The sequence below is a fragment of the Lemur catta genome, chromosome 12 (genome assembly GCF_020740605.2).
Source record: "Lemur catta isolate mLemCat1 chromosome 12, mLemCat1.pri, whole genome shotgun sequence".
Taxonomy (NCBI): Eukaryota; Metazoa; Chordata; class Mammalia; order Primates; family Lemuridae; genus Lemur; species Lemur catta.
In genome coordinates, this window is record NC_059139.1 from 5,637,889 (window position 1) to 5,662,586 (window position 24,698).

The window sequence follows — 24,698 nt, forward strand, 5'->3', positions numbered from 1 at the left end:
AGAAAGTGAATTCAGAAGTACTTCAATGACTTGCATCAAGAAATAGCAAGAACAGGCTGGGTGCAGTGGCTCATGCCTGTAATCCTAGCCCTCTGGGAGGCCGAGGCGGGTGGATCGCTTGAGGTCAGGAGTTCAAGACCAGCCTGAGCAAGAGTGAGACCCCATCTCTACTAAAAATAGAAAGAAATTATCTGGCCAACTAAAAATATATATAGAAAAAATTAGCCGGGCATGGTGGCACATGCCTGTAGTCCCAGCTACTCGGGAGGCTGAGGCAGTAGGATTGCTCAAGCCCAGGAGTTTGAGGTTGCTGTGAGCTAGGCTGACGCCACAGCATTCACTCTAGTCTGGGCAACAAAGCGAGACTCTGTCTCAAAAAAAAAAAAAAAAAAAAAAGAAAGAAAGAAAGAAAGAAATAGCAAGAACAGGACTATACCATGAGTTCTAGCTTCTGTGATAAGTTACAAAGCTGGTGGCATCAGGCACCTCGTTTAGAGAAAGAGTGGCCTGTGTATGGCAGGTATTTGTGAGTGACATGTCGAAAAAGACCACTTCTGTACCAAATCTGCAAGTATGCACTGCTCTGGGGAACTAAACAAGAGTACTGATCCCTAAGAACGTTTGAGATTATGATTTCCCCAAGGGCAGTCTTTTGTCAGGGGCAGAGTACATATGCAATTTCCAATATTAAAGTGCTTTCCAAGTGTATGGTATATACAGTATTATTCTGTTTCCTAAGCACCTAGGCTTTTATGCTTCCAAATTAAGCTTCAAACACCACTGTGGTTGATAATAGATGCCCCACAGAAGATGGGAAGACTACCTGGGCACAGGGGAGGCACAATGGCCCTTGTGTTCCCCTGTGCCTGCTGGAACTCCCTTCACTACCCCCTTGCAACTTTGGGGGGGGGCAGCACCCTAAGGGAACTGGTTCAAGGACAACAGAGTGGGAACTCCCAGGAAAGAGGGTACCGCAGCATCAACATCCATTGCTCCTTCTTCTCGGGGGTTTTCAGCATAAGAGCTTTGGCCTAGCAGGATACACTCTTTATAATATTTTTTGTCATATCTATATTCAGATAAAATATAAACTTGTGCCAGATTGATAGATTAACACAGGAACACCAAATATCAGCATTATCACCAAGTATTCTAATGCACTGAATAATTTACTGTAACCCTGACGCCTGCTTACAGACGTTAGAACGCAGCTCCTCCTGCATGGGGAACGGGCAGGTTGTTCCCATCACAGTAAACCAGGAGCAGAACTCTGCACCCGGGAGGCAGGACCTCACAGAATGGAGGCCCAGAGGCTGATCAGTCCAGGGGCATTTGGAGCCTCTGGGTGGGCCCATCTCAGGCCCAGCACATTCCCAGCCCCAGGGGCCCCCTACCTGCGCGTGCGGTAGAACTGGCACCTCTTCAGGGGGATCTTGGCCACGTGTCCCCGCAGGCCCACGAACAGGACGCTCTGGCTGTGGAGGATCTGCAGGCTCCGGACGGGCTCCCGCCGCCCCTCGGGGAAGAGCTCGATCTCTTCCAGCAAACAGGGGCCCGAGGTCTGATTCAGGGGCGCCCGCACCTTCTTAATGGTGCCGTAATCTGCGGAGGCCACAGGGAGAGAAGGAAATGAGGTCAGCAGGTCTCACAGGCCACTCCCGGTTCAGCCCAGCGTGCCCCGCAGCAGCAGTGGGTGGATCTCCGGCTCGTGCGGTCACCTGGGCACCTTTCAAAAACAGGACGCCCGGGCCCGCTGCAGACAGGTTCAGCCCGCGGCACGGCACGTGGGGCCCAGGCTCCGGGATTTCTCAAAGCCCTCCCGTGATGCCGTCACACAGCCAGGGACGAGGACTAATCATTCACCATTGGCCTCTTCCGGTTGCAAGTCTAGAGACTGAGAAAGCCAAGAAGCAAACTCTGTGTGCTTGCTGAAGGTAACGGTAGAACTCTCCTGAGTACAGATCACTAGACTGTGAGTCTAAACAATCCTTTTTTATATTTTTTTTATTTCAGCATATTACGGGGGTACAAATGTTTAGGTTACGTATATTGCCCTTGGCCCACCCGAGTCAGAGCTTCAAGCGTGTCCATCCCCCAGATGGTGCACACCACACCCATTAGGTGTGAATATACCCATCCCCTCAACCCCCCTTCCCACATGCTGGACAACCAGTTAATGTTACCAGTACGTGTGCACTGAAGTGTTGATCAGTTAATACCAATTTGCTGGTGAGTACATGTGGTGCTTGTTTTTCCATTCTTGGGATACTTCACCTAGTAGAATGGGCTCCAGCTCTATCCAGGATAATACAAGAGGTGCTAGATCACCACTGTTTTTTGTGGCTGAGCAGAACTCCATGGTATACATATACCACATTTTATTAATCCACTCATGTATTGATGGGCACTTGGGTTGTTTCCACCCCTTTGCAATTGTGAATTGTGCTGCTATAAACATTCTAGTGCAGATGTCTTTTTTATAGAATGTCTTTTGTTCCTTTTGGTAGATGCCCAGTAATAGGATTGCTGGATCAAATGGTAGTTCTACTTGTATCTGTTTAAGGTATCTCCATATTGCTTTCCACAGAAGTTGCACTAGTTTATAGTCCCACCAGCAGTGTATGAGTGTTCCTATCTCTCTGCAACCACGCCAACATTTATTGTTTTGGGACTTTTTGATAAAGGCCATTCTCACTGGGGATAAGTGATATTTCATTGTGGCATTGATTTGCATTTCCCTGATGATTAGAGATGTTGAGCGTTTTTTCATATGTTTCTTGGCGATTAGTCTACTCTTAATGTCAGTTTCTGCTGAAGTCAAGAGAGACCAGGAATAAAGGGTGGTATATGGAAAAAGAAAAGGTAAAACTGGATTATTGGAATAACAGAGATGGGCCCTTCAGCTTCAACAATCTGAGCCATTAGGAAAATGACCAAAGGAAAAAGAAAAGGTCAGAAATGAAATGGTTTAAAAGGTAAAGTTTGTACATTGTCACACAAAATTGTACTAAATTCAATTTTAAATGTGACTACTGGGGAAGAAATATTTACACAATACTTATTAAAAGACTGGAGTGTTACTTGAAAAGGACAAGAAGAAATTCCCCCAAAGAATTCCAACCACAAGAAATGAGCCATGAAATACTATGACACCAACCTCTCCCCCCCGGAAAGTGTGTCCAAGTCCTGGGATGAGTGAGTTACTAAGCCCACTATGGGAAGAATAACTGAAAAGAAAAATGTGTTTTTCAGCAGGAAAGATATTTTAAAAAATTGGGGTTTGAATGAAATACCATCCTTGGAGCAGAATGTGGCAATAAGTGAAGCTGCCAGGACAAGTTCCTAGTGCACTTCCTGGGAACAGAGTGACCTGCATGCAGCCCCGGGAAGCAGCAACACAACCTTTGTGCACCGGTGTGAGGAGGTGGGAGCCAAAAGGGTTTATCTAGAACAGTACTGTCCATTGAAAATATATTACAATCCACATAAGTATTAATAATTTAAATTTTTTCTAGTAGCCACATTTAACAAGCGGGGGTAAAGAAATGGGTGAATTAATTTTAACTATGTATTATTTTTATTTAACCCAATGCATATAAAATAAGTAATATTTCAAAACAGCATCATAATAAAATTTCCAAGATATTTTGGCTCTTGTCTTATACTAAGTCTGAGTTCTGAGCCTGTTTTACAGGTAAGCTCATTCCAGTTCACACCAGCCACATTGTGGGTGGCCAGCAGACACTTTTCAGGAGGCTGTGGCTGTGGCGTTGGACACCTGGGGATGCGCAGAGGTGTCCCTGTGCCGCCCTGGAAAGCTGGGTGCCCAACCCCTGCCCACGCCTCAACCCCGAAAGAGGAGACAGCCAAACCCACTGTATGACAAGCTTCACTCTTCTGCATTTCACATATTGAACGTTGCCATATTATCTTCTTTGAATAAAGAGTTGGGTTCACCCTCTACAAATGTTTAAAAATCCCTGCACCAGGCCAATTCAATTGCCTCCTCTCTCAGGTAAGATGCTGGAGGTTCACAAAGGTTAAGGTAATAAGCTCACGGTTACAGAGCCAGTGAGTGCAGCCATGAGAACAGAACCTGGTCTCTGACTCCTCACCTGGGCACCTGGCATCACCTGCTGGCAACCTGTCCACAGGCAGGTGACGCAATCCCCCTAACAGGGCATCAGTAGTAGTATGGCTGATGAGTTCCTAAAAAGTCAGGTGAACTGATAAACTAGTACATTAAATAGTAATTATTACTCAAGATAAAGGTGAAGCTATGATTTATAGAAATCCACTTACTTCATCATAGGGATCATTGCACAGAACACTAGGGTTTAAGGGGTGCCACGCCCAGGACAGAGCTGACTTGCCCACCAGGCTTCAGGCTCCTGTTTCCATGAGCTCAAAGGCAAATGAGAATAAGCTGAGGAAAAACCCTTCTATTTGAGTTTTATTCCGGAAAAAAAAAAGAACACTTAAGGTAACAAAAGATTTGCTTAAATGATAAAGTTCACAGTAAAAATAAATCCCTTAAATCTCTCTGGATATGTGTAAGCTCTAATGTGCATAATTCAATTATTAGTGGTTAAAAATTAACCATATTTTTGGTTTTTAGGAAAAATAGCCGATATTTTCTAATTTTCAATGCTTCAGTGGCTAACCTGGATTTAATGGTTTGAACAAGGTTCTATTTTGCATCTTGACAGTAACGGTCAATTTAAATGAATATAAGTTTAACAATCCCTCCTTTGGTATGCAAACATGCCACATAATAAGACAGAGACTGTTCTGAGCTGAACTGTGTCCACCCAAAGGTCATATGTTAAAATCCTAGCCCCTGGCACCCCAGAATGTGACTGTATTTGGAGATGGGGTCTTTAAAGTGTTAATTAGGTAAAATGAGGTCATTAGTGTGGGCCCCCATCCAATTTAAGTGGTGTCCTTGTAAGAAGAGATTAGGATAGGGACATAACACAGGCACGGAGAAAAGACCACGTGAAGACTTAGAGAGAAGGCAGCCATCCGCAAGCCAAGGAGAGGGGTTTCAGGAGAAGCAAACCCTGCTGACATCTTGACCTTGGACTTCCAGTCTCCAGGGCTATGAGAAATAAATTTCTATTGTTTAAGCTGTCAAGTCTGTGGTGCTTTGCTATGGCAGCCCTAGCAAACTAATATAAGAACTCTATGTCAAGAGTCAGAAATATAAATAATAGATTTTGTCATCCAGATAATTTTTTTCAGAGCAATTTCACAACTAGGCTATAAATTATTTTTCCACTTTTCTCTAAAATATTGTGACTTAAACTATAACACAAAGATATTATAAATCATGTTAGATTCCATTTTTTTAACCTTGTATAATCACAAGATTCATAACACTAACACCCTATTATTTTCAAATATTCCTATTTATTTCACTCAACCACCATATACGTGGCTCTGATCTAGAACAGTGGCAGGGACAACACAGAATATGTGACATTTTGCAAACTTGATGTATTTTGACAAACATTATATCATAATTCATATGCATAGTGCTATTGTTTGTAATCTTTCTGCGAATGCCTCTGAGATCATTGAGAGGAATCAGAGAGAACAAAGTCAGAACTCGAGAATGAACTTTCAGGTATCTAAGAAAAAGGTCTCTGATTATAAAGACTTTTTTATTGGAGGATGTCTAGAATTTTCATTCCATCAACATTTCAAAATGTATAAAAATAAAGATTTTGCACAAAAAAGAAAGGTGGGAAACGAGGAGGGAGGGATAGACAGAAGAGGGAAAAGAACACAGTGAACCCAATATAACACTTGCTATTGTGATGACGGAGAACAATGTTCATTTCTTCATACCTGTATATGATCAGACAGGCTTCTGCAAATCATGACAACTTGAACAATAAAAGAATAATACCTAAACAACACTTGCATGAAAGTCATTGTGTCTTGTGTGTCCGATGGCTTAAACCCTGATATGCCCGAGAACTCTGAGCAATGAAAAAAGACTCAGAGAAATTAATTTGTCTTAAGCACAGCAGCTCAAAACACTTCCATAACATAGGATAAAATATGTATTGCCTCTGAAGTGCAATACGAACTTTAAGGGGTGAAGTTGTAACATATTTGATACATATAAAAACTTTTAGTTTGTACAAAAAGAAAAAAGGTGGTACCAACACAGAAAGGTTAAACAGTTTAGGAAAGTGGGAAGTGAGAAAAGGAATTATTGCAACGCAAAGGTCATTAAATCTATTATGGATTCCATTCTCCCTTTATTACTTCTCTAACTTTTGTTATATATTAAGGGAACATTTATTATTCCATGTTCCATGCGCTGAATGCAATATCAAAATTAAAACTGTGAAAGAGACAAGTGACACCTTTGACAATGGTCACCTGTGACAAAGCTGGAGATTCATGTGGACAGCAAGGCCGCTAACCTGGGAAGCTAAATTACTTTATTTCCAATTGTGCATTTGACTCTATCTGATTCTTTACTGCTGTATCCAAGAGGCATTTTTAGTGTTTGTCTCCTCGATTCTGAGTTCCTGCAGAGTAAAAGAAAAGCTTTTGTGTTTGCATCTGTTACTGTTCCGAGCATTATCAGTGAGGTAATGATGAAATACCCGCTTCCACTCACTGGGCAGCACGTCGCCATAGCAACAGATCATTATATAAAGTTCATCGATTCAGATGGTCGTTATCCCAAAGCAGCAGACAGCTAATATGTTACGAGGTTCTTTCTCTTAACTTGTAAATGAGCAAATGAATTAAATTGGTCTTGGCACTGGGAGCTCAGCATTACATTCATACAGCAAAGGGGAATTCAGAGAAGAAAACAGGTCTGCTTGGCTGGTGTGTGCCTGAAAAGGGGATTTTAATTAACTCAGTTATCAGATTCAACTAATGGCTTATTTTTTCCCCGAAAGAATAGTCAGTTTAAACTTTCCTGGCATAAATTAAATGCAACATTCTTTAACCACAAAGTATTATTTTAAACCACGTACCCTGTGCCCTGCCCTTAGCATGTAAGTTCCAGAGAGTTCCAGGCTACAGGGATGTAGCCTGTCTTGTTCTCTGTGATCTCGCTGGGTTCCAGGGCAGAGCCTGGCACACAGTAGGTGCTCAAGCAGAGCACATGGCTCAGTGTGTGGACTCTGAGGCCCAACAGCCCAGGTTAGACTCCCAGCTCCAACACTTATGGGCTGTGTGGCCAAGAGCAGGTTGCTAACATCTCTGTGTCTCCTTCCCCAGCCCTCAGGGCTGGGGACCACTACGTGAGCTCATCTGGGTGTCTGCTTGGATGGTGCCTGGCAAACAGGGCACGTTGCATAAGAATTTGCTATTTTTATTTTCCTGCTACTGTTTAGCTTGTCGATGATAAATCCTACTTAAGTTTTGTCTAAAATCAGCAAGCTCCCTGCCTCCGCTAGTAGTTGCCTGCACATAGCCAGCAGGGGAAATGATATCTCTGTTACAGTGCCTTAGAATGCCTTGCTGAACAAAACCTCAAAAGCTCCTTTCAGGACTCTAAATCATAAGCCCGTGCTTATAGGAAATTTACCACTGGAGTTTCCTGTGAATAAAAACCGTATTACATTTAAAACAAGAGTGCAATTAATAGAGTCCTCTGGGTATCCTTTCTAAACTCTCATCTAACCCACAGCTTAAATATAACTCCAATCATTCTGTTAAGGAAGCAATTCAAGTTTCTAAAAGGAAATTACTTGCCTTAGATTTATTATATCTAAATTACCAAACAACCACCCAGTTGGTAATGTTGGCAGCCCTTCTCCGACAGTCACCAGGCAGAAATCCAGAGTCTAAATTGCCCTCTCACCCCCAGTGGTGAAATTTATATTGTGTCTAGTCCCATTAGTTGTCGATTGAGATGGTTGAGAAAAATCTATGCTAAGCACTTTTGCACTTTTGCAACATTAATTCAAAAGAAAAAGAAGAGCTCTCTACTCAGTGGAATAAGAAAATTACTTTGTCATTTCTCCGAGTTGCTACCTTCTACCAATTATGATAGTACCTGACGTTTCAAACTGTTTGGTAGCTTGAGTCTCTATGAGCTTTATTCAGATGTGATCTTACCCATTTCCAGGGCTTTAAAGACAATCTGAGGTCTCTATGGCTGATCCAAACCTTCCTCTCTGGCTTCATTCTGATTTATAACCAACTATCAGACCTCCCATATACAACTGGAACTCAGTGTATCCAAAATGGAACCCAGGGTCTCCCCTTTGGACCAAATCTGTCCATGCACCTGAAATCCTGAGTTCATTTATTAGGAGGAAATATTCAATCTGACCATCCTACCTTTCGCTTCACCTCCTGTCTCTCCACCCACAACTGCAGCTAATTTAAACATCTCACCCTTTCCAGACCACCCATGCCCTTCTGCACAGGCCCATGTTTTGCATATCCTCCACCTTCTCCACCAGCACCCGTCTCTCCATCTCCCAAGAGCCAGCTCCCAGGCCTCCCCTTGGGGCCACGTCTGACCTCCCAAATCCGTGTGCCCGTGGAAGGGTATTCTTCCTTCAGTTAAGGTAGCATATTGGGCCTAACTGCAGGATAAAGGTCGCTTTCCTTGTATGACGTCAGCTTTCCTTGGTGCTACGTGATGAGTCTCATCCTCATCTGTGACACCTTCGTTTTTTCAGGAAAAAGCAGGACATCGATCAGGTTTACTGAATGATTACATGGGGATCTCACAATTCTAAACGTATGCCTCAGAAGGTAATCTTTAAGCACGGTGCTGAAATTTACCTTTCAGTTTTCCAGGTTATCACTAAGGATTAGCAGAAGAATCACAATAAACAATTCTATCACTTATTTTGACAACTTGAGGTGTCCAGAGCACACAAGTCACCCTAAATTTCTAATTTCCCCCCTTTCTGCTCCGTCCACTGAACGCTGCCCGAGAGGCGAGAGCTGAAGTGAGGGGCTGGGGCAGGGTCTGAAGAGGAAGCCAGGGCTGGAGGGGAGCCCTGAGCACAGCAGGGGGCTTCCACACGCTGTGGCCATGGGAGTTACCGGGGGAGGCTGGAACGGACTTCCCAGGTCCAGCCCCTGAGCCTGGGACTCAGGAGCTCTGCAGTGCCTCTGGGGAACCAATATCACTAACAAGAACTCTAGGGGAACCTACGCAAGGTCTAGGATGATCCTTTGCCAACAGTTAGGGATTGTTGATTTTAGTTCACATCACCAAAGTTGCCAGTACTTAGGTCAGTGATGGACGAGCTTTGAGTCCTGGCAACTGTTACTCAACTTCCTGAAGCCTTTACATAAAGTGTGAAGAGCTTAGATCACAGAAATGCCTTCTGTGCCTTCATGATCATTATATAGTTGGTAAGGAGGAGGAGGATGCTATGGCATGGGCCCTCCCAGCATGCCTGAAGCTCCTCTTGCCATATAATAAAAGTCAACACCTCCTGCAAAAGCCACCAGGCAGGGGTGTGGTGGGCAGAGGTGTGGTTCTCCACCTGTGAGTGCAGGGACTGAACATTCATCTCCTATTTCAATTCAAGTTAAAAACTTTGTGCCATAGATAGTACAATTTTTGTTTGACAGATGCAAAAACTAAGACTCACAGAGACTACATCATTTTCTGACATCACCCAGCTTACAACAGGTAAAGGAAATATTTGACTCAAACATACCTGGAACGAGGGCTTACATGTTCCCTCACACCATGTTAATTCATCCTTCTCTAATGACTTCATTTTATATTAATCTCATCCCTGAACTGAACTCCTAGTGCATTAACTATCATCTGAACATTTAACAAAAATTTGGATTATTCCTTAACGACCTAATACAACTCAGTCCTCTCTGCCAAAATTGTAAACTCCTTAAAGTTAAGGACAAAGTGTTTCAGTAATGAAAGATAGAAAAGTCCTGGAGAAGTGATGTACAACATGAAGTCTACAGTTCACAGTGCTGTACTATATCCTCGAAATTTACTAAGGAGCAGCCTGGTCCAACACCAGTTAAACATCCTCCAACCATGAACGCTGCCGTCAGGTGTCCAATCAGACAGCAGGAGACAGGGGACAAGGGGAACAAGAGGGTGATTCCTAGAGATGGGGCAGGAGGGAGTGGGCACCAACCACAGGACACACAGGGTATAACTCAGACACTGGAGCAAAGAATTGATCACAGCATCCTGAGAGAAGATATCAAACGCCTAATCACTAAAACTGGGTGACAGGTCAGAGCCAACTCGGGACAGAGAAGAAGTGGCACTGAGCCTGGGCCTTCGTGCTCAAGGTCAGGAAGGCCCTGGAATCTTAGGGACCAGAGGTGCAGGTTAGGACCCAGCTGTGGGAGTTAGAGGGTCCCCAAGGTAAGCTGCCAGGTGAATACCAACAGCTCAGCAATTCCACAAAACCCAAGACTACTAGCTCCCATCCAATCTGTGCAGAGAGAATGACCACTGCCCAGAGATACTGAAAAATGCCAACATTGTGTAATCAATAGAATTTCTAGTTGAAGGAAAAAGTTATAGTTTAACTCAAAGAACAGTGGCACATTGGGAAGATTTCCTTTTAGAGACAATTTGCCCAGGCCTTTATGGTTGAAACTATTTTTTTTTTTCATTTTGGAAAAAAATTTCTTTTGCTAAGGACAAGGTCAGATTTTTAAAATAAATCAAATGATCATATCACTGAAGGCCTAAATGAAGACTCTACCCTGAAAATTAATCTTAGAGATCACTTTCAATACCAAAGATGAGAATTTTTTTTTTCAAAATCCCTAAGTGTATTTGGGTATTTAGATAATTAATTACTGGATTTTTATCATTGTCACAAATATATGAAAGTTGAAGCCTACAAAAACCTTGAAACTGTTCTGGGGGTGTGAAACCAACTACCACTGGGTTTAACTAACAATCACTTTGCAGGACTTTTAGTAATCGCAGACAACTTTAGCCTCAATATGCATTAACAACAGTGCTTAGCACATCTTTCTTGGTTGCAGAAGAAATCTTTAGCTTCTTCAGCAAATGTTCTCAACTTCTTCTCAACTCAATTTTAATTCTTCAAATAAAAATAATAAGTATTTAACCAGATTCATTATACTCAGCTGAGCCACAGGAGTTTGAATAAAAATAGATAACAAGAACTGCCCTACTGAACATTGTTTCAATTTCAAATGGTTTAAACTTTCGAACATAGTTAAGCTTTTATAGTCTTCAGAAATCCAAAAACTGGTGGTAAGTATTCTTTTGGTCAGAAAGTTGATTAATTTGCATTGAATGGTCTTCAGTGGGAAAACAAAACCCAATAGTTCCTTGTTTTTATATCTGTGGTTGAAATAACGACAATGGCACTAGCAAGGACTAGAAGGATGGGTGGAGAGGCACGTGGACTGCTGGCTCGCTGCTCTTGATTAACTCATTCTTCCAGCGTTTATTTAGCACTCGCTTAGGTCAGACTCTATAACACAGGGAAAGGAAAGTTTCTGCAAAATCATTTCTCTTTCAGCTAAAGACACCCCTAAAGTCAAGAATAACTGGCTACATAATTATAATTTCAGGTTTTCTCAATGACTTCAGGGGTATCTTTAGTCCTTTTGGGCTGCTATAAAAGTACCATAAACTGAGTAGCTTATAAAAAACAGACACTCATTTCTCATAGTCTGCAGCCTGGGACGTGCAAGATCAAGGTGCTGGTAGATTCGGTGCGTGGTCAGGGCCTGCTCCTCAGAGATGTTGTCTGCTTGCTATGTCTCACACGGTGGAAGGGGCTAGGGCTCTCTTGGTCTCTTTAGTAAGAGCACTGATCCCATTCATGAGGACTCCACCCTCATGAGCTCATCACCTCCTAAAGGCTCCACTTCCAAATACTCGCACATTGGGGATTTAGATTTCAGCCTATGTATTTGGAGGGGACACGATCATTCAGACCACACAAAGGTATTGGTTAGGTATTGGTCAGGCTGCCTTGAGTCTTAATTAACACATGTCACGTCCTCAGCTTCTCCAGGGAAATATTGATCTGAGGGGTAAGTCAGATTGGGCCATGTGGGAACACCACTTGCCCCTAGGGCCATAGCTCAGCACATCATTCCATCCACAGTGCTGTGAGAACTGCAGGGTTCCTTAATGAGAACCCCCACAGTATCTTTTGGCAAAGACGAATCTGTGTAAAGACCATAAAATACCATATTTAAGAAACATAGATTTGTCAATCTCTATGTTTCAAAAAGGAAAGAGGGATGAAAATGTAATAAACCATTAAAAAGGAGAGAGGAATAAAAATTATTTTATGCTGTTTTGTTTTTCTTGAACAAACAAATTAAAATAAATTCTGATGTTGACATTTCTACAAGTGACAAATACTGTTTTCTCCACATCCAGGACAGGTTTGTTGTCATCCTTGGCACTGTCAGTAATTGCACCACCGTCAAGCTGTTTTCCCACATCACAGCTCACTGCAGACATCCCGGTGGAAGGAAATGTCCTAAGTGCTAATTTGCCAGGAAAATTTGGGGAGAGTTTGTTTCCACTAATGAGTTGCAGGTGGGAACTGCAGTATTGACAGTTCACCCCCTTCGTACTCCTTAACACTCTCCTACTCCCAGATCTGCCAAAACTCTTCCTTTCTTCTTTCTACTCTTTAAGGGATCCTTCTGCCTTTATCTCTTCTGTGAAGGATTTTTTGAAAAGAAGTGATAGGTTGTCCTTTCTTCCAGTCACTGCTGTGCAGCAGCTCCCGGAGGAAAGCCCAGCTACAATGCCATCATTAATGCTATTTCATCATGCATTGGAGAATGCACTTGCTTCTTCCCTGTCCTTCTGAGAGCCCTGCTGTCTGCTTTAGAATTTAATTACATAAAGGTCAGGTCCTATATGTGCTTAGTAATGGCTGGTCATTATTGCCAGGCAGGGGCCATATATACAAGTTAACAAGGATGACAGGATGTGCTTAGATCAAGAATAAAAGCAGCAGACATTCAAAACCAAGGCATAAAAATACTACAAGTAATTAGGCTTCTATGATTAGGTGTAGTTCCATCTTGCACCAAGAAATAGAGCACAGGCATTCTAACTCCTTCAGAAAGCCCCTGCTGCCAAGACCTATACCTGGACTAAATCATCATAGAAAGATTTACTCTGCAGATGTTTCACGGGGTGAGACACAGCTCTGTGGTGATCTGAGAGTGGAATCGGAGAGCTCTCCCCGAGCAAAGATTCAATTTGCTAACACATCGTAACAGAATCAAATTATTCCAGATTTTATGGTTCTAAGAAGAATTTTGTTTTCTGATTTCACAGCTTAGAGAGTGACCGGGGAGGGCCAGATGACATCAATTTCACATATTATTCTAATACCCACCAGCCAGGGGAGCTCTAAAATGCTCTTCCTTGCACGCCCAAAGGAATCACAAACCTCACCCAGATGCTATGTGTTCACGGAAGGTCACATCCACCCCGAGCAGTAGATAGTCTTTTCTTGTAAGAATCCTTAATTCCCACAGTGGTCCGGAATTACAGGGTGTCAGAGCAGCACCTGGGGGAGAGATGCAGCCCCCTCACAGCCTGTGAATCAGAAGGATTCTCCCCACGGGGCATTTGTTTGTGCCTCCAGCCAGGAAATACACACACATCGGGTGGAAGTAGAAAGAAAGGAAGAGAGGAGATGCCCAGGGTGCAAGAAGAGACGGAGAGGACCTCACACTTAATGCTGGCAGGTAAGGGTTTTATTTATTCCTTTGGTTTTAGATACTGGGGGAATTACCCATTAAATGCCATAAAATATAAGGCATTCTCCTCGCTCCCTCTTCTTGTACATTCCAGAATTTTTTTTCCAGATCGACATTTGCTCACACAGCACTGGAGAAAATGGAAAATAACTTCATTTGCCATAAGCACAGTAGCCAGGTCTGCACAACCAGATGCGGAGCGAATAATTAATGCAATTATTATGCATCTCAAACTGGAGGAACTATTTCTCCCTTTAAATAGGAACAGCCCTAATAATAATTGCAGTAGTGGCTGTTTTCCCCAAGGAAAAACAGTCATTTAATTTTAAACTTTCTCAATTTAAAACATATTTAGAAGGTTTTTGGAGGGAGTGCAGAGAGGTAGCATCTGTAGGGTAGGGGGCATCCCAGAAGCGTCCTGCGCTGGGCAGATTGCTAAGACGGTCTCCAGGTTCCCATCCCTGGTGCTCATGCTCTGTGGAGCCCTGTGAGTGTTGGCCAGACCCGTGAATATGACAGTGTGTCACTCCTGTGACTAGGTTACACTATAGGGCAGCACACGGAAGGGATTCTGCAGATATAAGTAAGATCACAGGGAAGTTGGTTTTGAGTTAATCAAAAGCTGGATGATCCTGGGTGGGCCTGACTGCATCAGGCGGAAGCCCGTAAAAGTGGGCCTGGGCCCAGGGGAACCACCAGAGTAAGGTTTGAAGCAGAGTCGTCCCCAGTCAAGCCTTGAGAAGAGCCCTAGCTGGCATCTTGATTGCAGCCTGGTGAGACCACGAGCAGAGGACCCAGCTGAGCAGTGCCCGGGTCCTGACCGATGGAAACTGTGAGATAATTAATGTATGTTGCTTTAAATTGCTAAGAGAATGTTAATGTGTTGTACATCATCTGAATGCCCCATGTAACCCCTTGTTGAACTGTGTGTGAAGCCCGGTGCCCTGTTCCTGTCGAATAAGGGCCCCTGTCCCGCTGTAGGTTACCCGGTTCCCATTCTCACAGTTGACAGAGTCAGCGGTGGGTCCTGACCCGAGAGCGGTCACTCTGTCAGCTGAGCAGCAGGCCAGCCTGGAGTGCTCTGTACGGCTAGGACAATGGTGATGAGGAAGACAGGCCAAACCCCCTTCCAGGAAAGCGAGTCAAGGAATGCAGAGATAGGTGACACTGATGGGCCAACAGAAACATGTGTCCCTCAGATACACCCCGTTGCTGGAAGTGACCCAAGGATTTCCTCCCCAACAAAAGAAACAAACTCAGATCAAAGCGAATATCAGGTGAGCACTGCACTGAAGGTCTTGCTGGCCCAGTGGAAGGTTGATTCACGGGGGTGACAGTATTCAGAGCCTCCCTATTCAAGCAAAAACACAGCCATCGGGAAACCAGAGGGCCAGGGAGTGAACAGGCTGCTTCTGTCTCTTTGGAACCCGGACCCCACAGAACTCAGAGTGCAGGTTACAGAAAATGAAGGCAGAGAACAAGAACAAGATGAGTCCCTTAAACGATGGAGTAGTTTAAGATGCTATTCTATAATAATTTCAGCTGTAAAATGAAACTGTGGGAAACAGTGACATTGACCACGTCCCAACGTCCCTGAGGCTCTCACGCAGGCTGTTTTCCTGACCTCCCTGGCCTGGACATTCGCAGGGCTTCTTTCTGGAGGTGGTGTACTGGTACTTTCTTGCATTATGCATCTTCTGAAACTGGTGTCTTGTCTTAGGCTTCACGGATGACTGACTGGTCAATCTTTGTTCATAACCGCAGTGAGAGCCCGCAGTGTTCCTCTGCAAGGCCGGGTCCTGAGCTGCCCGGGCTCAGCTTCACCCTCCTACCCTGGGAGGGCACCCCGGGGCACCGAGCTCTCTAGGACATGCAGGCCTGGGCCTTCTGCCGGCCTTCTCTGTCTCACAGGTCACTAAGGGTTCCGTGGATCTGATTTTAAACTCAACCCAAGTGCCCTACTAAAACTTGAAAACCGAGCACAAGGACATTGGAAAAGGCCGCTCATGGCCACATGTCACATCTCACCAACCAGCAGATGAGAGGGATTAGACTTCTAAGCACTTAGTTTTTATATATTAATCAGTATAATTTCAGTTCCAGCTCCAGTATCCATAAACACCCCAGGAGAACTCATAATAAACTTGAATATACGTGAGGGTAAATCAGATAAATTGAAACTTGGAGCCTGCCTCATTCAAAACTAACAAAACTGATAGTCTCAGAGTGACAGAATTTAGATTTATTCCTTAAAAGATAATTTTCTTTTACTTTTTAGTTGATAAATGCTAATTATGGAGAAAACAGAAAAAAACCTCAGAACCATATTGAGGTTGGTTCCAAGTTGCTGGTGGAATCTCTTCTCTTGAATTTTTGTTTAAAAAAATAGTCACATCAGATTCGATAGTGGACACAGGTAGCACTTTCAGTTGTATTCAATTTGCACACTCAGATCTTATCACAGCGATCCTGAGTGGAAAAATATTTAGATAAGATCTTCTTTAAGACATGCTGGCATTTTGCGTGGAGAATAGTTAACAAGCATTTGCAATAACTGTAAAATGTATTTGACCACAGCACAGATATGGATGGGGAGGAGGAGCCGTTGATCGGTGTCCTTATTATCTACAGAGATCAACTAGAAAAATCCTTTTATAGTAACACGTGCAGATTCATTATTAAATTAGCAGTCACCTGGGTCATCTCATAACTGGATTATCTGGGATAAAAATATCTGCTAAAAATTCTTAAGTACGTGCCTAAATTATGCAGTCCAATAACCAGGGTTCTGCATTAGACGTGCCTCATGAAGCTTTCATGTAGAAAGCGGTTTGAATGCTCCGCTGTAGAGATTTAGACTTAGCAAAACAAGAAAACCCGGGGCATCGGATTAACTTTCCTAAAACCTTGGAGTTATGACATCATCCTTTTTCACACAGAAATAATAATACACGAACTTGATGTCTGTGTAAGCAAGAGGACAGCAGGTTTGGGAACAGGAGACTTTTGTGCTTAAACTCCAGTAACTGCCATTAAACCTAAAGGAGTTATATGAAAAATTTGTATTAGAAAAACTATTTTTTATTTTACTTTATATATATATATATATTTATTTATTTTGTCCACAGATCATAATCTTACTGCCTGAGGCAACTTTCAATCAATACTAATGATCTGAAACTTGAAGGCTGTCTGCCTTACGAGGGTCCAAAACATAGCCAGGCAGAGACGGAGCAAGAGACCTAGAAGAACACAGGAAAGTCGGCTACTCTATCAAGATGACATTGATTACATCCCTCTTGGAATACATTGGGATATATACTAATTCATAGCTTATAACTTCATATTATTTTGTGGTTTAGAAACTAGGCCTAGGCTACTAAAATTATTCAGAAAACATGGTTAAAAAAACACATTAAAATATAACAACTAATGTTTCTTTAATTAATCAAACAAAAAAATTGTTGATTTTATAGTGGTTTGGCATATATTAAATTGTTTTCCACAGTAGATTTTTATATTACTTGGGCCTGAGATAAACTAACACTGAAGAACCAATTTTGTTCCTTGCGTTCAGGGCCCTGGGCAGTGTCGGGGGAGCAGGAGAAGCCAGGCTATGCTTCCCGTTTGGGTGTAAGACCAGATGCAAAGTGCAACCATCTCCACAGATCAATTGCTCTGTTTTGACTTGATTTAGATTCTGTTCAAACATATTGTTTGTAATAAGAAATCCTCAAATATTTTGCTACTATGGGCATGTTTTAAATAATGGTAGAAGAAGTTGCTTATAGCTGTGGATTAAATGTTTGTGCTCCCACAAGATTTATACGTTGAAACCCTAATCTCCCAATGAAATGTTACTTTGAGGTGGGGCTTTTGGGGGTGATTAGATCATGAGGATGGAGCCTTTACGAATGGCATTAGTGCCCCAATAAGAAGAGACAGAAGAGAGAAGCTCTCTCTCCACTTGGTCAGGACACAGCAAGCACACGGTCATCTGCAAACCAGGAAGAGAGCCCTCACCAGGAAACAAGTCATCAGGCACTCTGACCTCAGACTTCCTGTCTCCAGACCCGTGAGAAATAAATGTCTGTTGTTTAAGCTACCCAGTCTATGGCAATTTGTTATAACAACCTGATTGACTAAGACATTCATCAAAATACAAGCAGAAGGAGAGTCAGATTATAAATTATCAGAAGCTCACTACAGATCATCATAAACACAAGGGAAGCAAACATCATGTTCTCGTGGCCTCGGGTGGGGAGTAGGTCCGAAGGCTCGGGCTGAGACCTCAGGCTGCTCTGCACTGAGCCACCCAGGTCTGCTCAAGGATAACCACATTCCCCATCCCCCACCATCTGCAGGTATCGATGGGGACCTCAGCTGCCTCCTAGGATTGCAAGGAGATAGCCCTGCTCTCTGTGGCATTAGCCTGAACACTTATGATGAAAAACTAGGAACATTTTTGGAAAGGTGCAGTTCATTCATTCCACAAACCTACTCCATGCCAGGCATTCCATATGGCAATTAATGATAAAAATGGCAAAAAAATACAATTCCCGTCTGAAGCCTGGTGAGCAAGACAGACAGTGCAATAGTAATTCCTTTCCTTCTCTTATAAAAACAGCAATAAACAACAGTCCCTTTCTTGACTTTCCATCCTCTCCAGATACCAAGTCAATCCTCTGTTCTTCTTCCCTGAATCACTTCAGGAGGAGCTGCTCTGAGCCATTGTTTCTACCTGACTTCGGCTTACACCCCTGCCTCTCCTCTCCTTCCTCCCCCAGACTGGCCCTTAGAGGAACCTACAGCCTCCATGTGCCCATCCAGCGGTCACATCTATCCTGATCTTCCTTGAACACTCAGTGGCACTGTCTGCAGCTGCCCCAGCCTGCATCTTGCAGCCCTTGGATGTTCAATCTTGGGTATAGGGCTGGCTCCTCCTCTGCAGCCAGCACTTAGCATGATAGTCCCCTCCTGGGGTGGGGGGCAGACCCTCCCCAGCCAGGACAAGAGCTTGCTTGGCGTTCATACCCCCATCCCTCTCTGTGCATCCACTTGTCATTGCCTCTCTGGCCTGTTACTGACTGGTTGGTTTATTTATTATCTGCTGTCCCCACTAGGATGTGGGCTCCAGGACAGCAGGGCAGTGCCAGTCTGCTCACCAGTTTACTGTGCAGTGCTTCAGATGAATTTGACAAATAGTAAAGGTTCAATGGATTATAGCAACTTCATTTAAAAAACCTTAATTGATAAATATATAATTATGAATTAAGAAGTTTTCGTGTTCTATGAGAAGATACCAACTATACAGAACACTGGACAAAGAATGAGGGGGACAGATTCCACAATGAGGTGGCTCTGTCTGGGAACCTGAAGGCAGGAAAGAGGTGAGCATGTGTGCAGAGTTGACCCTGGTCCCTGAGGCTGGCCTTGCACAACCCGACCTGTCTGTGGAATAAACTGAGATGGAGTGTGCCTACCACACTCGTTACTTTGGAAACCGAAGAGGTCTCAGTGTTATTTGTAATTTGATAAGCATTGTTGCTTACATTTGCTGCAAAAAATATTCTGTTATTTATGTGCAAAGACATGTTCTCCCACCATCCACAGACATATTTTTCTGGAAGCATTGTTTTTGAACTAATTAGAAATCACCAAGACAATCCCCAGATACTATTTTATCCAGCAGTGTCCTCTAACAAAGCATTCCATCGTTTTAATCTCCCAAATTAAAATGATCTTGCAAAGAAAAGACTTATTTTATGAATAGTTGAGGAATGATACTTGAGAAATAAGCCATTGTTTTTCCAATTAAAATCATGACTAATATAGTGAACAAAGAGAGAGAGTGAAATCAAGATTTCCAAAAAGATGCACTGAGAACGAAGAAGATATAAGTGAGCATCGTGGGGTTTTGCTGGATGCAAGGAAAGAAGACAGACCCAGAGCCTGAGATTGAAATGGGATGCTTAGAATTTAAAATACAAAAATCAGAAGATGGTAGACAACTCCTCAGAGGAGGGCAGAGCTCCTACCTGTGGCCAGGTAGATGATGTGGACAAGTGCGTCTCGGCCCTGCACCACGTCGACGGCCACGTGGGAAAAGCGGCTGTTGTCCTCCATGAAGGAGGGCACGGTGGTCACTGGCTGCACCACCTCATGCATCAGAATGAACTTCTGAGCATCCTGCAGGTTCCTCTCCGTCAGGTTCACATACACGCCCTGGTCCACGGTGCCGCACTGCAAGGGAAGACAGGCCGTGTTACCGGAACCCACCACCTGGACAACCACAGCTGGCTGTGGCCACCCCAGCCGGAGGGTGACTTGGAAACTGAACAAGCCACAGTGAATAACTGAAGTATGCAAACATGTTTGCCTCCCCATTTCCCTGATGCTCCTGTCCTCAGCATCCCTCCAATTTTAGATTTGAACACATCATACTGGGGGGTCTCTCCACACCATCCTAAATGAACTGATCAGAAGTTAAAAAATAAAGTGGAAGTCATCGCTAACTTTAACTTAAACAGCACATGCCTAGAAACTCTTCTCCTCTGGAGTCTCATGGGAGTTGTCTGGCTCAATGCATACTATTATATTTGTCTGATAAATTAGGTAACCAAATTGAAAATGCAGCAATCAGGGACATCATACTGACTCATTAGTTTTCCCGGCGTAGCAGTGGCTCTAGAAGAAAGACATGGGCTCCATGGCAGTAGCATTATGCCATTTTAGTCTGTGGTCCATGTAATATCATTCTGATATCATTCACATGGGCTGCAAAAACACTGTGCTGGCCTTACTGCTTTGTGCTTATATTCCAAGTTAGAATAAATTTAAAAAATTGTTTAGAGTCTAGAAATCTGAGAAAGAAAATGGAAAATTTACAAGAGGAAAGAGAGAGCTGAGACAATAACGGAAGTGAGAAAAGGGGGGAGAAGAGAGTAGAAAAGAAGGAAGGTTTCATTTTCAGCTAGACTGTTATTGGCGTACATGAATGCCACTGATTTGTGTGCATTTCATGGGGGAAGGGCACCCCACTAACCTTGGCTTGGGTGAGGCAAAGTCATAACTTGTAACCAAAATGTTTGTACCCCCATAGTATCCTGAAATTAAAAAAAAAAGAAAAGAAAAGGAAGGAAGGAAGGAAGGAAGGAAGGAAGGAAGGAAGGAAGGAAGGAAGGAAGGAAGGCAGGCAGGCAGTTAGGCAGGCTGGTTTTCAGATAGAGCAAATGTCATGAAGGTGAACCCCACATAGACAAGGGAGCACTCAGGCCTGCAAATTGCTGAGAATTACATTCAGAGCTGTGCTGTTGCGAGGCTGGCAGGTGTTACTTATGACAGTCTCCAATAAGGACAAGGTAAAAGAGGGATAGGAAGGAAAGCAGGGCTTTCGTGGAGCCGAGTTCACAATCAGAACAGCACCACTAACACCTCTCACGTCTTTCATAAACATGAAATCCTGGCACAGGTGGTGCCTGGTCCCTGGCAGCACTTCACAGAAGCAGGTTTGATGGAAATGAATTTCCGGGTCCGCACCACCGGAAACTACTGTCTATGACATGCCATTTCTAATTCTTGGTTTTATGGCAGGTTAGAAGTGTGAATGTGTAAGATGGAAGTTGCTTTTTTTTAAGTTGATGATACTTTTGTAGCATTTGGTAAAATGCCCACATGCCATAAAATGATGGGCTGACTGTCGAATAAGAGAATCTTAAACGGATTTCACGCATCTAGTCCAATGTTTAATTTAATATCAACTCGCTGCAGGAGCGCCCCATGTTCCGCCTGAAGGGTGCGTGTGAGTTCAGGTGAAGGGCTCGGCCCTGCAACCTGTGACCCAGGTGGTCCTTTGGCTCCATAACTCGGGAACCTCGTGGTCTCAGGTGAGCGGTCCAGCCACATGGCCTCAAGCAACGCTGCCTCTCAGCGTCTTTCTTTTCCCTGCAAAGTGGCTAGAAAAATACCTATTCTGTTCCCTTCTCAAGCCTGTTCTGAGACCAGCTGAGATAATCAATGGAAAGTATTTGTAAATTAATTGAAAGTCCTTGTAAATGCCAGAGAACAGGACAATGTGCCTGGCGCAGAGAAGCCATTCAACCCATGGTAAATGGTAAATGCATTTGTCTTGTAGTAGGACAGCGACTCCATGGTCCATTGAGCTTCAGCGGCTGGAGGGAAACGAGTGAATAAACAAAGGAGGGCAGGAATCAGCCAGTGAATACACAAGCAGTCGCCACTGGGGGCTGAAGGGAGAATGTGCTGGGAGATTTTATGTGATTATAGTATTGAATAGTAACACTTGGAGGGAAGGAACATTGGCTGTCAAGAAGTGTTTTAAAAAATGAAAAAGGGTTTCACTGGGCTGGATCTGAAGTTTATGCAGGTGAGTTCTAGTTCTGAGGGTGCCTTTGTGTTTGGTGGTTTTAGTCCTGAAATCGATGGCAATACCTAAGGCACAGGTGGCACTTAGCTACCTGCCTGCTGGGTGAAGTTTGCACGCAGGTTTTTGTTTCGGATGCTCCATATACAAAGTGTCTGTAAAAAACTGGCATCATAAAAACCAGGAAGCGTAATGTAAAAATGAGGAACTCTGGCGGCTCTGGAGGAAGCAGGAGAGGTGGGGGCCCCAGGAGGGAGCTCCCAGCAGCCTGGGGCTACATGGCAGGGCCACTAGCTGTGCCTTCTAGTCTTCATTCCTCGACCCGGCATCTCATTTAAGTCATCTGCCTGAATGGTCAAGAACTGGTTTTGAAGTATATTCTACTATTCCTTGTTTCTTTTGCCAGCCTGTAATGAAAATCTCACCCAAGGATTCAGTTTCAAATACTTTTGGTTCAAATTTAGAGGCTATATTTATTGAACCGTAAGCACCCTACCTAGTCTCTCCTGATTGTACGTTCTGCAGCTGTGCCTTGCATGCCGGTCTCCTGCAGGGTCTGTGTGGGGCACTAGGTGACACCCTGGGGACAACATGCAAGAGGAAAATAATAAAAGCACATCCATTGTCCTCATGGGGCTTACAACCTACCCTGGGTGCATGCCAACACCGCTTCAAGTAATAAGGTCAGCAACTCTAATTTTTAAAAATAATAATATTAATATTTGCATTTTTATATGTTTACTTGTCTAAAGGACAACAAATCCATCATTGTTCCAGCACCGCAGTGTTTGGTGGTCCAGCCTACAATCACCTATCCTCCTGCTAGGGGTGCCCGATTCTAAGGGCCCCTCTGTTCACCTGCCTCCTTGCTCCCTCCCACTTTGCCGTAAACGCGTGCTGTGTATCCAGGGCTCTGGATGGCCACGGCCAGATCTCTGCTCTTGGTTCCCCCAGCAACAGCCTCCTCATCCACTTGGCCACTTTCTTTTTCCATTTTGGCTTCATCTTTTCTGACCAGTGGTAATCAAAACTGCACAGAAATTTCTGGAGCCTGCCCTACTCTAGCTGTGTCCAGATGATGTTTCATTTTAGTGACTGATGCTTTTCTTAGTGAGGCTTCGGATTTGGATGACTTTGAAGACTGAAGTCTCTAACACGATGGGCTTTAAGGCACCACCCAGGGTGGTTTCTGGATTGCAAGTGAGAAAAATAATAAATAATTTTTGTTGTTTCATTATTTTTTTCAACTGAGATTTCTATATTGAAATACCATGCACTGTCACTTCTAACCCATTCTTTTTCCCGAATCTGAATTCCCTTTCTGCTCCTCTGATTAACGGTATATAGAGTGCTGCAATAAATTCCAAATATCAATATAAAAAATAAGAATTTAAAAATCCAACAACTTCTTATTGTCAGTTATTGCAAACATAAGGCCCGTCTGGTGGAGGAGATCTTTCAAAGTGAATTCCTTCTCCATGCCTGTCTGAATGATTTCATGAATGTCCATCAGCATTCCTATCCCAGTGTGGCTATTGAAGACAGCAAAGAAGAAAACACTTGGTCCTTATTTATACTAGGAGTTATACAAAGAATCACCATAATCTGTAAATTTGGTCCCCTGCAAGTCTTAACTTCTACCTCAAAAGACAAGCTCAGCTATGCAAGCTTCCTGCCTGCAGTGCATGCCACATTTCTGCATGCTTCATTCATTATGCTGCATGGACCCACTTCCAGCTCATAAAGGAAAGTAAGCCCTTCCGTGTGACACTGGCATTATAAAACCAGATGCTTCTGGCCTTAGGAAATGAGGGGATTTGCTGTGTGCTACAAATGCATCCAGATGAACCAGCTAAAAGTTATCCACTGCCTGGAGGTAAGGGATTACAAAGTTTATTAAGTCACTCTGTTCATTGTGAGACTTTTGTGATAAAAACATCAGTAATTGAAAGTACACTATAAATAGAATAAGCATCTTTAAGTTTTTAACCTTCAGGATTTTACAAGGACTTTCTTAAAAGGGATGATGTATTTTCTCCTCTATATAAGAGGAGACAATGAGACGAAGTATATATTTACCCAACATATAACTCCGAGAAGGCATCAAATAAATGGTCCCTAAGAGTCATTTTAATCAGATACTTTATACAGTAAACAATGCACATTAATCTGTGTTGTCAAAATTTATTCCTAAAATATTCCTATGTATTTGTATCCATTGTTTCCCATTTTATTGATGAAAATATGACATAAAAGATGCCAAATAATTTGTCAAAAAGGCAGTAAATGGTAAAGATGACATATAAACCAGTTATCTTATTCTTTCAAAAATTTTAAGACAACAACAAAAAACTCTCTCAAAACAAATATAGTTGAATGGTCCTTGACAAAGTCCAAGTAAAGTGTAAATAACTGAATCTTTCCATACTCCCAGTTTTCTCAGAAGCCAAAGGCCGTATGCTTTGGGATGATGGCCCCATCAGGATTTGGGGTCCTGGACACAGCACCCACTTCTACCACTGATTAGTAATGGTAACTAGCAGTCATTTAGTCAGAATAGGGGAGGTTTTGCATCTGAGGACCAAGGTTGGGATCCCAG

General features: G+C 43.3%; 1 protein-coding gene across 1 annotated transcript in view; it reads right to left on the minus strand.

Annotated features, from left to right (window-relative positions):
• The window catches only part of SEMA5A (semaphorin 5A), a 320,624-nt gene that overhangs the window by 94,554 nt on the left and 201,372 nt on the right, over nucleotides 1–24,698 (minus strand). The window contains exons 10-11 of the mRNA XM_045566609.1: nucleotides 19,755–19,959; nucleotides 1,395–1,602 (exon numbers count right to left, since the gene is read on the minus strand). Coding sequence (XP_045422565.1) covers nucleotides 1,395–1,602; nucleotides 19,755–19,959 — 413 coding nt within the window. The remainder of the gene's footprint in view (nucleotides 1–1,394; nucleotides 1,603–19,754; nucleotides 19,960–24,698) is intronic.